We start from the raw sequence: 17,877 nt of genomic DNA, 5'->3' as shown, positions 1-17,877 counted from the left end.
AAGGCTGATTTAGACTTTTGTTTAAATAACTTACTTAAAAAAGAAGATTGCCCATGAGAATTACCTATAATAACTACCATTTAATAATGGTACTGAAATATTTTCAGTTTCTTATGAAATTCATTATCTAATTAGCTGAGTACGTCCTCTATAATTTAATGACGTGCCGATGTCTGTCAATGACGGGAACCAAATATGTCTACCGTTTGCACAAAGCTGCTTCTCCCCACTGTTCCCCTACAGCCCCCTCTCGCACTACCGCAAGTCAGTGAGTCTCATTTTCCCTCCTCCCAAAGCAAGAAAAAATTAAACGGTAAACAAATGAGTTAGTCTAAGTCTAGGTGGGTGAGTTTGAAAAGCTACAGAAGCCAAGATTTTATAGCAGTAAGAAAGAGAATGGGAAGGTCAGAGGAAAGGTGAGAATTTGAGTGGCCAGGGGAGGCTATCTTCTCTACGGTTCAACTAGAGGTTTTCCATGGCTTCTGTCTAAACTTACAGCATTCAGCATAACACATCAGCCTCTGCTGACGCAGAAGAAATGTGTTGGGTGTAACTGACTCTGAGATCACAGATTCTATCATATAAAGCCCAGGGTCAGGTTTAGCTGCACATACCTGACCACAAGGTGGGTTGACATGAGTGTAATAAAATGAGTTCCTAAGTTCCCCATTTGAGAAGAAACATGGTTTTTAGAATCACAGGCATAAATGAAAACACTTTTCCAGAGAAAAGCCTGGGCTTGTAGATAAGCACTCCAAGACACAGCAGCGCTGATGAGGAGTGGCATAATAGCTGGCACTGTGAGCTCAGTTCATCCGAACAATCAGCCACTGAACTGCACAAAATGCAAATAAGGCATTCAGAACGCCTCTGTGGAAGGCTTGTTGAAAATGATTCCTGCCACATCCATATGCAGGAACACACCACAATTCCTTCTCAATAAAACACTCACTAATAAAAGTGTAACAATGCAGACTTTTAATAGTCAAATTATTGCTTCCAAAAGTAAGCACATGATTTGCCAGCAAAGGTTCTTAAATAAATTTTTAAAGTTCTGTTAAATTTGCAGCATCAGTGGAGAATATTTTATGATTGATAAAACTCTAAAATACTTACTCTTTTTTTGCTGTTAATAAAGATCTTAAGAAAATTAGGAAGTAACCCAAAATAAATTTTGGTCCAAAATAAATTTGGTCCAAGGCAAATTTAGATATCTGAAGGCAGTGCAAATATTTCCAGAACAACGCACATCTATGACAGACAATGGTTACACTTCCAACTGAAGGAGACAAATAAAAGCTAATTAATGAAACCCTCCACTTAAACTGGAAATTTAATCTTAGTGAAACTTAAGGAGATCCTGAACATTTCTTTCCATCTGCAGAGAATTCTTATATAGGAGCCTCTCCTTCCTCAACCTTCCCACCACAGAATAAATTAGGTTACTTGTCAAGAAACAATTGTTTTGAATATACATAAGGATCCAACCCAGATAGGTACATTCTAATCTTATCATTACATTGTATCCGAAAGAGATCCTATTTCTTCTAAAACTAATAGTTCAGAAGAAATTAATATAGCTATTCTCTGAGTTCAAATACTTCTACTGTCCTGTAATCAGAGTTCATTTAATATCACTGAGAGCTAGTGAATTATTTAATATTATCAATATTTGATTGACAGTGGTCCAATAAACTCTACTGTATAAATAGTGCCATGAACTTTATGGTTCTTAAGCATGTGGTACTGACCACCCCTTCCTACTGGAAACCCTTCCTTCCCTAGACATATCTTAAGACATCATTACCCAGGTGTTCTACCTGCACCATGGCCCCTTCTTTATCTCTCTGAGATGGATTTCCTCAAGGCTTACTCCCTGCCCTCTCCACTTCTCACTCTCCACTCTCTTAGTTCATTCATAACTGCAATTTCAATGATAACTGTTATCTAAATATATACCAGCCAAGACTCTCATCTGAGCTCCAGACTATTATATCCAGTTGCCTCCCTGACAGCTCCCTCTGGCAGTCTCAAAGGCATCTCACACTATGTCCAAAAGACAATCTCTGACTTTAACCCCCAAGACTAGGTACTTGTCTCAGAATGGAACCATATACCATCCACTTGCACAAACCAGCAACTTGAGAGTCGTAAGTACCTTCTTTCCCTTTCACTCCCATCCAATGTATTTCTTCATTCAATAAATGTTAACAAAATACTGTGTCAGGCCCTGTTACTATTGCTGATACAGCAACGAACAAGAGACAAAAACTCTTGCTCTTGTGGAACGTACATTCTAGTTGTTGGAGATAAAACATTAATAAAATGAGTAGGATATACAGCATTTCAGATGGTGATAAGTCTTGTCAATTTTACTCCTAAATATATATTGAATCCATTTTTCCATATTTCTTTATCTTTACAATACCACTTAGTTTAAGGCATCTTTATGTTTTCATACCAACTATTACCAAAATCCTCTCTTCTTTCCTTGCAATCCATTTTCTATATTTTAGTCAAAAAGATCTTTGAATGATGACCACACAGTTAACATTTATTCGGCACTAATTATATACTAAGCACTGCTTTAAGGACTTTAGTGCATCATTTAATTCTCATAATAGCTGGTGTGGTTACCCGAGTAACGTCTGTCCCCTGTACTAGACTGCAAGCTCGATCATAACTACTTTTACTCACTGGCATATTCCCAGGATTTGGTCTCTGAACACTGTAGACTTTAAATAAGTATTTGTTTTATAATGATTAAAGTTTATCAGTGTTTAAGTGAACAAGTGTATAGCAAAGAAGGCATGTTTTTAAAGGTGAATATTATCAATTTAACAACCTTGACTCTTACCATAAGAATTAACATTTGACATTATGCAGCTTTCTTTTAAACTAAGAGTTCTCCAATGATTCTATATTTTCAAGTAAGTGTATATGTAATTTGTTACTTATACACAAAAACAGGAAATCATATTATGTTAAGGTGTCCAAAGCACTGAGAGTTAAAATTCACTGGGGTGGTTGAGTCTTAGGTACTTCTTACTGTTTTATTGTAAAATTTTTTATAAAAAGGTTGTTTAACAGAACATAAAGGAAGGCTTACTAGAATGTAAGCTTTGTTTCATTCACTGATGTAAGAGTGGTAGACATTACTATATTCACCAATATCTAATTCTCCTCTATTGCTATGGACACCGAAATTATAGCTCCCTTTTGTCATGTCACTAGTTCTAATATTGTGCTGTAAGCAGATGTGATATGCACCATTTCTATGTACCTCCATTCTTTCCCTTCCTCTGTTATGGTGACCACTGATATCCCACACAGCAGAGCCCTGATTCAGCTGCATCCCTGAGTGACTACATGACCAATGGTGCCTCCTGCCCTCCCTTCCTCCTGGACGAAAACCTGCAGTGTCTTTGAGTACATGAAAAATCAACTTATGTTTAAGCCCCTGATATTTGGGACTTGATGATTACTGCAGCAAAAGTTTAACACATTCTAAAACATACCCTAATGAATCCTGGGCACCTAAGTACTGCTTCACATATCTTTGTTGAATGAATGAAAAATTATACGTATTAATTATAATTACTGATAAAGATACTCTTTGTCCAACTATCTAAATGCTTATCTGATTGTTTTTCCTTTTCTAGGGAGTAACATTTCAAACTTTCTATCACCTTACATGTTGACATAAACTTCTTATTAAACCATTCTAACAGAACATTTTTAGTCAATTTCTTAACACTGTTTTTTTAATTGGAAAACTACTTCACATGATATCTTATTACCCACAATACTATTATCACATCCTTCAGGAACTGCCTGATTAGCTGCTTTCCAATAGTATCCAGTTATTACATATGCCAATAAGAGTTCTGTTAAAAACAAGCAAACAAACTTCTTGGATACTATTTTATTTACCATGTATTTTCATAGAGAGAGATACTAGAAACCATAGCTAGAGAGTTTATAGTTTTGCTAGGGAAAAGGGAAAAAAAAGGAAAGGCAGTTTAGAGCAGTGATTATAAGGCAGGGTCTCTGGAACCCAACAGCCTTATTAGCTCTGTGACCTTGGGCAAGTTAACTTACCCCTCTGTGCCTCCTCTCCCTCATCTTTAAAATGGGGATAATATCAATAATCTTTAAAGTTGTTATAAGATTTAATAAATGAAAAGGACATAGAGCAAGTACATGGAACCCAGAAGCTCAATAAATGTTATTAATATTATTGTTGGTGACTCACTACAATAATACAGAGGAAGAACACTGGATGGGATGGAATTCTGATTCCATTAATTTCTTGCACAAGTTACACAACCTCTCTAAGCCTCAGCTTTCTTACCTTTAAAATGAGGCTAAAAATCTAACTTGCAAAGTTACTGAATGAATTAAGTTTTTAAAAATTTGCAAAAATGACAGCACAATGCCTAGCAAATAAGAGATGTTCAATGAAAATTAGGTTAAACAAAGAAAGAAAGGGGAATATACATAAGGCAAAGAAAGAGACAAAACTGTAGTAAAGACCAATCCTTAAGGACTGCCAGGTGCAAGTACAATTTAAAGGATGGTAACTCTGTGTGGAGTGATACAGGTGAGAAGACAGTCCCTTAAATTTTCAGCTAGTGGTCCCTGGCAAGTATGTCATTTCCAGCTAGAGGACTATGATGTTTTACACACACACACACACACCCTCTGTTTGTACCCCTAGACACTTGGATGTTTTTGAGGTTGATGATCTAAATGGTCAGTTGACCCATTTCTAATATGCCTAGTGATGTTACAGCTCATGTGTTCTTCATGAGATCCCAATTTGATTCTTTACAAAAATAATATCAATGTTTGTACAACTTTAAATTGGAGCTTTCTAAAGAATGTCTCAGCCTTTCCTTGTCTTACCATCTGACTTGCCTAAGGCTTGGCAGACGATCATTTCAGACAGGCAATGTATTTAAAGGGCACAGAAAAAAAAATATTAGCTTCCTCAACTAAAGTAGTTAAAATAACGGTGAAAAAGGAAAAAGAAAAGTCTAATTTTATTTTGGGCAACTTATTTTATAAAGGGGAAACTGATTTCCCCTTTTCTCTACTACTACAGAATAATAAAAATAGCAAATTTGCTGTTATTTTCTTTTAATAAAAGGAAACAGAACTACTAAAATAAGATGAAAAGGAATCAAAGGTATTTAATAAGGTGAAAACTGTGGCATATAAATGAAAAAATAAAAAAATACAAAAAACTCTACATTTAGAGAATTTGGAGGTTACCATGTTTAACCTGAAATAATGTTCACATTGAAAATTGAGCATACTTGAAAACAGTGTGCAAATATAGTTTTCTCTCCAAGCCAATTACTACATTCAAATTAATTTATTTCATTACAAAGGTACAAACCTAAGAGGTCATGTAATAAGCATTCTGTAATATTAATCCTATAGCAGTCAAGAGGAATTAACTCTAGGGACGGGAGCATATTTTAAATACTTTTAAGTTGAATGGGTATTTTAAACAGTCTGTGTCAAGAATTAAACAACTTAGGAAGAAACTAATTTTTTAAAGTATGTATATAGAAATACCAGTTACATTTATTTATGAAAAAAACAAAATACTTACAATATCTTCTATTATCTCTTTGACAGCTGCCACAGCTAAAATAAATAAGAGAGGAACCAGTGTTGTGTAGCGACCTGTTGGTGATACATCAGGTATTTGCTATCGGAAGAGAAAAAAAGGATGAGAAATTCAGTAAGAACTAGAAGGTTTATAATACATTTAAAAACAACAAAGTCTTGGAGCTTCTTAAAATATGCTTCATTGATTTTACCATCTTGGTAGACTAACACTACATGAGGTAATTTGCTTGTATCTAGTATGTAGCTGGGAGAGAGGGTTAATTAGCTTCATGGCAAGCAGTTGTGTGTAGGACTAACACCTACAAAGGGGGACTGGTTAACTAAATTACAGCATGTCCATATACTAAAATTTCACACAACCATTAAGGATGTTATTTTAGAAACACAGTGAATCACACAGGAAAATATCCACACATTATTATATGGATAAAGCAGATGATAAGACATATATACTCTAACATCCTCTTTTTGTAAAGTAAGTCAATTAACAATGCTTGGGATGAAAAAAAAAAAAAAAAAAAAAGACCAGAAGGATAAACACCCAAATTTTAAGACAGTAATTGCCTCTTGGTGGTGGTGGAATAATAAGTTATAAAATTTTTTCTTTGTTGTGTTTTCTTATGCTTTTTGCATGAACATAGACTACTTTTTAATAAAATGAAACTTTTTTTCCTAATTACAACTAACCCAAATACAAAATGAAAAAATTTTAAAATGGTAACTTACATTCTAAGGTTCAGAATTGACAATGTTACTGTTACTAAAATAACTTACTAGTTTAAGAAAAAGTCCTGTCCCCCTTTACAACCCAAAATGAACAGTCCCCGCCACATTAAATTTACAGAATGTTTAAAATAAGTTGATAAAAATGAATCAAAAAAAAATGAATCAAAAGGCTTGACAAGGTAGCAGCAGTATTCTAACTCAGCTTGCAGCAGGAGCTGGAAATGCCCACCAAACCAGCTTATCTCTCTGTGCTTAGATAAGCTTCAGAAGATTGGTCATGGGCTTAAGAAAAACATTTATTAATATCTGAACACATGATTTTGAGCTAAGGTTTTACAACATGACTTTACCTGAAGCAGTGCAATAAAGAGAAAAAATGAATTAGCGGCTCTTCTGAACTGAGAGTAGAGAAATCTCGGAAGGAATGTGATTACGTTATATTTTGCAGTGCTAGAAAACAAAAATGAAAAGTAGCATAAAAGTTAATTACTCCACAATTAGCACCCATGTTTACAAAATTCCATTATCGCCATATAAAAAATTAAATGATGAACAAATGCCCTCTGTTTTAAATCGGGAGAATACTGCAAATAGTCATTAACCTCAAAAGAAAAGGAGTGAAAGGAACTGTCTAAATAGTAAGAGTTTAATTTTCTGCACAATATCTTTTGTTCTCTTTGGCCAATCATCCTGTTATCATTACTAGCAACAGCTTACAAAGAAGAGCACCTTTCGTTAAGATAGTGTATAATATGTTAATAGAAGATAAAATCTTGCAAAAAAAAAATCAGCAATTTGAGCAAGACCAGAAACATCAAACAGAGGGACTTCCCTGGATAACGTCAGAGAAATGGGGAGTTTTGTGGGGTTCTGTCTGAATTTTCTTCATGGCTCCTCTAGAAACTTGGCTAGGACTCCACACCAAACACATCAGATATGTCCACAATCAGGAAGATATCACCATTTAGGTCTCAGAAATATCCAACCTTCCTCTTGTTAATTAAATAGAAAGGAGATTAAAGGGACACATGCCACACTCCTTCAGCTCAGAAAAGTTACTGTAGAATTTGAAGGTGTAAATATTAATTTTAAACGGTCATTTCACAAATCTAGGAGTTTTGTCACCAGAACACTACTGGGCTGACGTGTGGCGGGAAGGGGGCTGGTGTTCATTTGGTTCCGGAGGCCACTTAGTGAATAGTGCTTATAACAGCAATAGTTTTACATTATTGTTGGAATGAAAATAGAACAGTGAAGTAATTCTCACACCTTCCATTCCTCGACACTATCCGGAATTTTGCAAGTATCGAAAGCCAATATTTAAAGACTATTTAACAAAAAGGAGTTCTAAGTGAAGAATTGCAAAGACTTCTTTGAAAAGGTGAAAACTTGTTAATCAAAAACAACAGTTCATGGGTCTATTAACAGGTTTAAGACAAAGGCACATACCCATGAACAGTTTTCATTATTCAGATACTGTAACTAGAATTGGTAGCATACATATGGCTGCTTAGCCTTTCTTCTCCTTCCTGCTTCTAGATTCTTATTAACATCTCCTTCTTGGCTAGAAGATGGAGAAACAGCTGATTCACACTGCCTCCAGTAAGCTCTTAAATATTAAACTGATTTAACTGAAAGCTCCTTGCAAGCATTTTCATTCTGGTCTGGCAGGGGAGATGTCCTCCCAAAGTTCTGCTGTAATAGCTAGTCCCAAGCATTCTTTGGTAGTTCTTACCTGACATGGTTATTGCAGAATTTTGTCAGCTGGGGCTGGTTGATGAATATAGTCCTTACTTCCTCCTGGTCAGCCAGTGAAGTCTTCTCTGAAACATCATCAGTCTTCTCATAACCTTAAAGAGAGAGAGAGTCTTATTTGATAAGAAATGTTTCATTTTATTATCCAGACCAAAAACACATTTCATAACTATCCTAGAGCCTAAAATCTGTTAAAAGCTATCTGCTTCCCTGTTATTGGTGTTGCTTCTGTTCTAATAAAAGGAAAAATCCCCACATTTAACATTTCTACTAAATTTAAAAGGCAGCACTCAACAGTCATGTAAAAGCTGACCCATTTCAAAAACAGTAACATCAATTTTTAATTTGTACCCATCTTTTCCCCAGAAATGTTCAACTTATTTCCTTCCATTACATAAAAATATGTCCAAAAGTAACACAAAGTTCTAAAATGCTTTACACTTTTAGATAAGACTAACAAGACAGAGGTAATGACAATACATTCTGAAAATTTAAGCATACACATTTAATGCTTTTCTGGTTTTGCTTTTTCTTTGTGAATAAAAACAGAGAAAAAGATAAACATTAAGGTTTAAATAGGCAACCACCACAATGATCTAACTCACTATGATCATCTTAATCTTTCCAGTAATTAGAATTTATGTTTATGAATGATCTTAAGTTTCTTAAGATCAAGTCACCTCACCATCACTGAAACAACGTAAATAGATACGGGCAATTTCAACTGGGTAACACCTTGCTGCGATGTTGACAACACTTTTAAAAATATACACAGCTTCTAGAAGAACAGAAAAAATTTTAAACTGCTTATTTTACTTTCTAGTGAGAATTAAATGAGACTGAATTAAATCAGTCCCTTACCCCTTTTCTCGAGTCACCAACAATACTTTATCTCAAATACCCACTTTTCTTCTCTTTTCTGCCTACTCAGTGTCAACTCCTCCCAAAAGACCTGCCAACAGGGGTCTCTTCTGAAGTATTCTCTGGTGCTAAAGTCAGTGCACCTTCACTATGTTCCCACAGGCCTTTGTACCTCCCCTGTCCCGTGAATCTGTCCCCTACCAGAATGGAACTCCCTGGGGCCATAGCTGACGTGCTACTTATCTTCCAGTACCAGTACTAACAAAGAGCAGGTACTCAATAAATGTTTGCCAAATAAATAAAAACGAAATGACAAAGGACTGGTTATGTGCCCATTTCTTTGACAGCAAGCAAATGATTCTCCACCCACTGATAAAGAAACTGATGACAGCCACGTGCTGGTAACAACTTGTACAATAAAAGCTCGCCTGTGGGGTTCCGTTACCCTATGAAACCAGAAAATCATAGGAGCTTCCTACAAAGGTGGGGAACATGAGCATAGGGACCGGGAAGGTGAGAAACAGTGTAGTTGTGTGCAGGGCAGTGCAAACAGGACAACACTGCTGAAGAATACACAAAAGGCAAGGTAAAGACAGGTGAGATACAGTGCTGAAAAAGCACCCAGGCCAGGTTTAAAAGGACCTCTCACGCTTGTGAAGAAGTCTGGATCACATCCTCTCGTTGGTAGTGAGCCACTGAAAGCTTGCCAAGGAGACAGGCACAGGGTGAGAGCCACATTTTATACTCATCACTTCGGAGGTCACATGGATCCAAATTAGGTACTGTCACACTCATTTTGCAGTTTTAGACATATTAGCAGCTTTGCCCATGGTCACATGGTTAATAGTTATCTGTCACTACACCATGTTTTAGACGCAACAGAAACTTTCCTCCCTAGTGTATACAATCAAAATTCCATATAGGGATTGCTAAAGACTGAATGTTTATGTCTCCTCCAAAATCCATCTGTTGAAATCCTAACCCTGGATGTGATGGTATTAGGAGGAGAAATTTTTTCGAGGTGATTAGGTTATGATGGTGGAATCCTCATAAGAGGGATTAGTGCCCCTTTTAAAAGAGGCCCCAGATAGATCTCTCATTCCCCACACACACATGTGAGGACACAGAAAGAAGATGGTCCTCTATGAACCAGAAGGCAGGCCCTCACCAGACACCTAATCTGCCAGTGTCTTGATCTTGGACTTCCCAGGCTCCAGAATTATGAGAAGTAGATTTGTTATTCATAAACCAGGCAGTCTATAGTATTTTATTAAAGCAGCCTGAACAGACTAAGCCATGGGTTATCAAACAGAGGCACAGCAATATTAAAATTCTTAGAAATCTTTTATTAGATTTTCCTTGATGACATCACAAAGACCATAGTGTACTGTTTACAGTACCTCAACTGGACAAGGTGCCTCAAGAAAACCAGCTCTCCACTCTGCTTTCAACTGATATCCTCAAGTTGTACCTACTTTACGTAACTGGATGTTCTCAGCTGAGGTGTTAGGTGTCACTCCTTACCTGACACATCCATTTATACTGGGGTTTCAAATGCTGCCAGGTAAACTTGGACATCACCTCTCCCCATCACATATGAATCTGTATTCAAGAATTTCTATGGGGCAAAGGACCCTCCTAGGAAAAAGGGATTGGAATCGCCTCTTTCCTTAAATTTTGGTCTCATACTTCTGGGTTAGAGGTGAACACATCCCCTATAACCGATCAATATGCACCAGACAACTCTGTTTTTATGCTTCCTTTTTTTTTCTTTTAAAAATGTTCTCTGCAGGAGATTGGTTCAAGGTGGTGTAGAAGGACGTGCTCTCACTCCCCCTTGTAAGAGCACCAGAATCACAACTAAGTGCTGAACAATCACTGACAGGAAGATGCTGGAACTCACCAAAAAAGATACCCCACATCCAAAGACAAAGGAGAAGCCACAGTGAGATGGTAGGAGGGGCGCAATCACAATAAAATCAAATCCCGTGACTGCTGGGTGGGTGACTCACAAACTGGAGAACACTTATACCACACAAGTCCACCCACTGGAGCGAAGGTTCTGAGCCCCACGTCAGGCTTCCTAACCTGGGGGTCCGGCAATGGGAAGGGGAATTCCTAGAGAATCAGACTTTGAAGGCTAGCGGGATTTGATTACAGGACTTCAACAGGACTGGGGGAAACAGAGACTCCACTCCTGAAGGGCACACACAAAGTAGTGTGCGCATGGGGACGGAGGGTAAGGAGCAGCGACCCCATAGGAGACTGAACCAGACCTACTTGCTAGTGTTGGAGGGTCTCCTGCAGAGGCGGGGGGTGGTTGGGGCTCACCTTGGGGACAAGAACACGGGCAGCAGAAGTTCTGGGAAGTACTCCTTGGCGTGAGACCTCCCAGAGTCTGCCATGAGCCCCACCAAAGAGCCTGGGTAGGCTCCAGTTTTGGGTTGCCTCAGGCCAAATAACCAACAGGGAGGGAACCCAGCCCCACCCATCAGCAGACAAGCGGATTAAAGTTCTACTGAACTCTGCCCACCAGAGCAACAGCCAGCTCTACCCACCACCAGTACCTCCCATCAGGAAACCTGCACAAACCTCTTAGATAGCCTCATCCACCAGAGGGCAGACAGCAGAAGCAAGAAGAACTACAATCCTGCAGCCTGTGGAACAAAAACCAAATTCACAGAAATATAGACAAGATGAAAAGGCAGAGAGCTATATACCAGATGAAGAAACAAGAAAAAACCCCTGAAAAACAACTAAATGAAGTGGAGATAGGCAACTTTCCAGAAAAGGAAATCAGAATAATGATAGTGAGGATGATCCAGGACCTCGGAAAAAGAATGGAGGCAAAGATCGAGAAGATGCAAGAAATGTTTAACAAAGACCTAGAAAAATTAAAGAACAAACAAACAGAGATGAACAATGCAATAGCTGAAATGAAAAATACACTACAAGGAATCAATGGCAGAATAACTGAGGCAGAAGAACGGATAAGTGACCTGGAAGACAGAATGGTGGAATTCACTGCTGTGGAACAGACTAAAGAAAAAAGAATGAAAAGAAATGAAGGCAGCCTAAGAGACCTCTGGGACAACATTAAATGCAACAACATTCACATTATAGGGGTCCCAGAAGGAGAAGAGAGAGAGAAAGGACCAGAGAAAATATCTGAAGAGATTATAGTTGAAAACTTCCCTAACATGGGAAAGGAAACAGCCACCCAAGTCCAGGAAGCGCAGAGAGTCCCACACAGGATTAACCCAAGGAGAAACATGCCGAGACACATAGTAATCAAATTGGCAAAAAAAAAGACAAAGAAAAATTATTGAATGCAACAAGGGAAAAAAGACAAATAACATACAAGGGAACTCCCATAAGGTTAACAGCTGATTTCTCAGCAGAAACTCTACAAGCCAGAAAGGAGTGGCATGACATATTTAAAGTGATGAAAGGGAAGAACCTACAACCAAGATTACTCTACCTGGCAAGGATCTCATTCAGATTCCATGGAGAAATGAAAAAGTTTACAGACAAGCAAAAGCTAAGAGAATTCAGCACCACCAAACCAGCTCTACAACAAATGCTAAAGGAACTTCTCTAAGTGGGAAACACAAGAGAAGTAAAGGACCTACAAAAACAAACCTAAAACAATCAAAAAAATGGTAATAGGAACATACATGTCAATAATTACCTTAGACGTGAATGGATTAAATGCTCCAACCAAAAGACACAGGCTCGCTGAATGGCTAAAAACAAGACCCATATATATGCTGTCTACAACAGACCCACTTCAGACCTAGGGACACATACAGACTGAAAGTGAGGGGATGGAAAAAGATATTCCATGCAAATAGAAATCAAAAGAAAGCTGGAGTAGCAATACTCATATCAGATAAAATAGAATTTAAAATAAAGAATGTTACAAGAGACAAGGAAGGACACTACATAATCATCAAGGGATCAATCCAAGAAGAAGATATAACAATTATCAATATATATGCACCCAACATAGGAGCACCTCAATACATAAGGCAACTGCTAACAGCTATAAAAGAGGAAATTGACAGGAACACAATAATAGTGGGGGACTTTAACACCTCACTTACACCAATGGACAGATCACCCAAAACGAAAATAAATAAGGAAACAGAAGCTTTAAATGAAACAATAGACCAGATAGATTAATTGATATTTATAGGACATTCCATCGAAAAACAGCAGATTACACTTTCTTCTCTAGTGTGCTCGGAACATTCTCCAGGATAGATCACATCTGGGGTCACAAATGAAGCCTCAGTAAATTTAAGAAAATTGAAATCATATCAAGCATCTTTTCTGACCACAACGCTATGAGATTAGAAATCAGTTACAGGGAAAAAAACGTAAAAACACAAACACATGGAGGCTAAAGAATACGTTACCAAATAACCAAGAGATCACTGAAGAAATCAAAGAGGAAATCAAAAAATACCCAGAGACAAATAACAATGAAAACACGATGATCCAAAACCTATGGGAGGCAGCAAAAGCCGTTTTAAGAGGGAAGTTTATAGGAATACAATCCTACCTTAAGAAACAACAGCTCAAATAAACAACCTAATCTTACACCTAAAAGAACTTGAGAAAGAAGAACAAACAAAACCCAAATTTAGGAGAAGGAGAGAAATCATAAAGATCAGAGCAGAACTAAATGAAATAGAAACAAAGAAAACAATAGCAAAGATCAATGAAACCAAAAGCTGGTTCTTTGAGAAGATAAACAAAATTGATAAACCATTAGCCTGACTCATCAGGAAAAAGAGGGAGAGGACTCAAATCATTAAAATTAGAAATGAAAACGGGGAAGTTACAACAGACACCGCAGCAATACAAAGCATCCTAAGAGACTACTACAAGCAACTCTATGGCAATAAAATGGACAACCTGGAAGAAATGGACACATTCTTAGAAAGGTATAACCTTCAAAGACTGAACCAGGAATAAACAGAAAATATGAACAGACCAATCACACATAATGAAATTGAAACTGTGATTAAAAATCTTCCAACAAACAAAAGTCCAGGACCAGATGGCTTCACAGGTGAATTCTATCAAACATTTAGAGAAGAGCTAAAACCCATCCTTCTCAAACTGTTCCAAAATGCAGAGGAAGGAACACTCCCAAACTCATTCTATGAGGCCACCATCACCCTGATACCAAAACCAGACAAAGATACTACAAAAAAAGAAAATTACAGACCAATATCACTCATGAACATAGATGCAAAAATCCTCAACAAAATACTAGCAAACAGAATCCAACAACACATTAAAAGGATCATACACCATGATCAAGTGGGATTTATCCCAGGGATGCAACGATTCTTAAATATACGCAAATCAATCAATGTGATACACCATATTAATAAATTGAAGAATAAAAACCATATGATCATCTCAGTAGATGCAGAAAAAGCTTTTGACAAAATTCAACAGCCATTTATGACAAAAACCCTCCAGAAAGTGGGCATAGAGGGAACCGACCTCAAAGTAATAAAGGCCATATATGACAAACCCACAGCAAACATCATTCTGAATGATGAAAAACTGAAAGCATTTTCTCTAAGATCAGGAACAAGACAAGGATGTCCACTGTCACCACTATTATTCAACAAAGTTTTGGAAGTCCTAGCCATGGCAATCAGAGAACAAAAAGAAATAAAAGGAATACAAATTGGAAAAGAAGTAAAACTGTCACTGTTTGCAGATGATATGATACTACACCTAGAGAATCCTAAAGACGCCACCAGAAAACTACTAGAGCTAATCAATGAATTTGGTAAAGTTGCAGGATACAAAATTAATGCACAGAAATCTCTTGCATTCCTATATATTAATGATGAAAAATCTGAAAGAGAAATTAAGGAAACACTCCCATTTACCATTGCAACAAAAAGAATAAAATACCTAGGAATAAACCTACCTAGGGAGACAAAAGACCTGTACTCAGAAAACTATAAGACACTGATGAAAGAAATTAAAGATGATACAAATAGATGGAGAGATGTACCATGTTCTTGGATTGGAAGAATCAATATTGTGAAAATGACTATACTACCCAAGGCAATCTACAGATTCAGTGCAATCCCTAACAAATTACCAATGGTATTTTTTACGGATCTAGAACAAAAAAATCTTAAAATTTGTACGGAGACACAAAACACCCTGAATAGCCAAAGCAGTCTTGAGCGAAAAAAACGGAGCTGGAGGAATCAGGCTCCCTGACTTCAGACTATACTACAGAGCTACAGTAATCAAGACAATATGGTACTGGCACAAAAACAGAGATATAGATCAATGGAACAGGATAGAAAGCCCAGAAATAAACCCACGCACCTATGGTCAACTAATCTATGACAAAGGAGGCAAGGATATACAATGGAGAAAAGACAGTCTATTCAGTAAGTGGTGCTGGGAGAACTGGACAGCTACATGTAAAAGAATGAAATTAGAACACTCCCTAACACCATACACAAAAATAAACTCAAAATGGATTAGAGACCTAAATATAAGACTGGACACTATAAAACTCTTAGAGGAAAACATAGGAAGAACACTCTTTGACATAAATCACAGCAAGATCTTTTTTGACCCACCTCCTAGAGTAATGGAAATGAAAACAAAAATAAGCGAATGGGACCTAATGAAACTTAAAAGCTTTTACAAAGCAAAGAAAACTACAAACAAGACGAAAAGACACCCCTCAGAATGGGAGAAAATATTTGGAAACGAATCAACGGACAAAGGATTAATCTCCAAAATATATAAACAGCTCATGCAGCTCAATATTAAAAAAACAAACAACCCAATCCAAAAATGGGCAGATGACCTAAATAGACATTTCTCCAAAGAAGACATACAGATGGCCAAGAAGCACATGAAATCTGCTAAACATCACTAATTATTAGAGAAATGCAAATCAAAACTACAATGAGATATCACCTCACATCAGTTAGAATGGGCATCATCAGAAAATCTACAAATAACAAATGTTGGAGAGGGTGTGGAGAAAAGGGAACCCTCTTGCACTGTTGGTGGGAATATAAATTGATACAGCCACTATGAAGAACAGTATGGAGGGTCCTTAAAAAACTAAGAATAGAATTACCATATGACCCAGCAATCCCACTACTGGGCACATACCCAGAGAAAACCAGAATTCAAAAAGACACATGCTCCCCAGTGTTCATTGCAGCACTATTTACAATAGCCAGGTCATGGAAGCAACCCAAATGCCCATCGACAGACGAATGAATAAAGAAGATGTGGTACATATATACAATGGAATATTACTCAGCCATAAACAGGAACGAAATTGGGTCATTTGTAGAGACGTGGATGGATCTAGAGACTGTCATACAGAGTGAAGTAAGTCAGAAAGAGAAAAACAAATATCGTATATTAACACATATACGTGGAACCTAGAAAAATGGTACAGATGAACTGGTTTGCAGGGCAGAAATTGAGACACAGATGTAGAGAACCAATGTATGGACACCAAGGGGGGAAAGTGGCAGGGGGAGGGGTGGTGGTGTGATGAATTGGGAGATTGGGATTGACATATATACACCAATATGTATAAAATGGATAAATAATAAGAACCTGCTGTATAAAAAAATAAAATAAAATTCAAAAATAAATAAATAAATACAATTCAAAAAAAAAATTGTTCTCTGCAAACTGCCCCCTTCGACAGTTATGATGACCAGATGAAGACCTCTGTGTTCACACCTGGGCAATGCCTTCAGTGAGGGATTGATGTACAGTGGTGGCGAAGGTAACCGAAGGGAGAATCCCCCCCACTGACTCTGCCCCAACGGAGGTAAAACTTAGATGGTACCCTTGCTATTCCTTCCCATACGTGGTCTGCCTTTGTTTTAAGGAGGGAGGCTGTGTCCCTTGGGATTTGTTTAGTAATTTAGAGGGCTTGGTCACGTAAGTCATTAAAATTCACTAGTAGCTTTTAATCCACTTGTCCTGCCTTCTAAGGACTACTGAGAACCGAGACAGCTCCTGTGTCATCCCCTCACAGAACACAGTGGAGGACAGTGAGGCCATGTATCCATTAACAGTTCTCACGGAGTATTCCCCGAAGGTCAGGTGAGCCTTCTTTGTCCTGAAGTCATGCAAAAGGTAAAGAGTGCCAACAGAAAGAAACAGATCTTAATCAGGCTCTTGACCATCTCTCGCAGCTTTTCTTAGCACAAGAGTTGCACAAAGAAGGCACAGGATACTCCCACATTTAATGGAAATGGACTTCAGGGGGTCTGGGTGACTGCTTCTGGGATCCCCTCAGTGACCCATCCTCCCTGGGTTAGGACTGAGATGGTCCAGAGTGAACTCTGATGCCCACCTTGGAACACGTTCAAACCCCTTATCAAGTATAGTCAAACGGACAGCAGCTGGCAAACAGCAAAGCCAAGAATAAAACGTGACTTTAAGTAGTTACTTACTCTCATTAGGCTTCAGTTTCCCAGTCTATAAAATTTTATAGAAATTTTATACGGAATAGTTGCTATTAAATGGAAGAATTTACGCTAAGTACTTAACAAAATGACTAATATTTGTTAGGTACACAACAATCTATTATACCTAAATAGTTAATAGAAGTAAATAATGATAAATTCGTATGTGGAAGCTTATAGAAATGGGAGGCTGGCACACTGCCTCCAAAATAATGTCCAGAGTGGTCATTCCTTACCTTGTAATTGTTAATTCATCTGCTTCCCCTGTTACCCTGAGAGTTCTCTGAATAGTACACCTCTGGCTCACAGTAAGCACTCAGTGTCTAATGAATTAACAAATGAGCAAAAACATACTTAACAATATATCAAGAACAGATCCTTCTCTTAG

General features: G+C 37.6%; 2 protein-coding genes across 8 annotated transcripts in view; one reads left to right on the top strand and one right to left on the bottom strand.

Annotated features, from left to right (window-relative positions):
• The window catches only part of ATP8A1 (ATPase phospholipid transporting 8A1), a 237,728-nt gene that overhangs the window by 194,067 nt on the left and 25,784 nt on the right, over positions 1-17,877 (bottom strand). For 6 of the 7 annotated variants that reach the window (XM_082464159.1, XM_082464158.1, XM_082464162.1 and 3 more), the window contains exons 2-4: positions 8,105-8,219; positions 6,720-6,819; positions 5,624-5,722 (exon numbers count right to left, since the gene is read on the bottom strand). In XM_082464159.1, coding sequence (XP_082320285.1) covers positions 5,624-5,722; positions 6,720-6,819; positions 8,105-8,219 — 314 coding nt within the window. Of the gene's footprint in view, positions 1-5,623; positions 5,723-6,719; positions 6,820-8,104; positions 8,220-17,877 lie in introns of those variants that run through there. The other variant, XM_082464164.1, reaches the window with a different exon arrangement.
• Positions 12,577-17,877, top strand: part of GRXCR1 (glutaredoxin and cysteine rich domain containing 1) — a 364,380-nt gene continuing 359,079 nt past the window's right edge. The window contains exon 1 of the mRNA XM_082464271.1: positions 12,577-13,350. The gene's annotated coding sequence lies outside the window, so the exon portion shown is untranslated. The remainder of the gene's footprint in view (positions 13,351-17,877) is intronic.

The sequence above is a fragment of the Balaenoptera physalus genome (assembly GCF_965194825.1).
Source record: "Balaenoptera physalus genome assembly, chromosome: 5".
In the NCBI taxonomy this organism is placed as follows: domain Eukaryota; kingdom Metazoa; phylum Chordata; class Mammalia; order Artiodactyla; family Balaenopteridae; genus Balaenoptera; species Balaenoptera physalus.
Note: the sequence above shows the minus strand (reverse complement) of the source record. Positions and strands in the feature narration are given on the sequence as shown.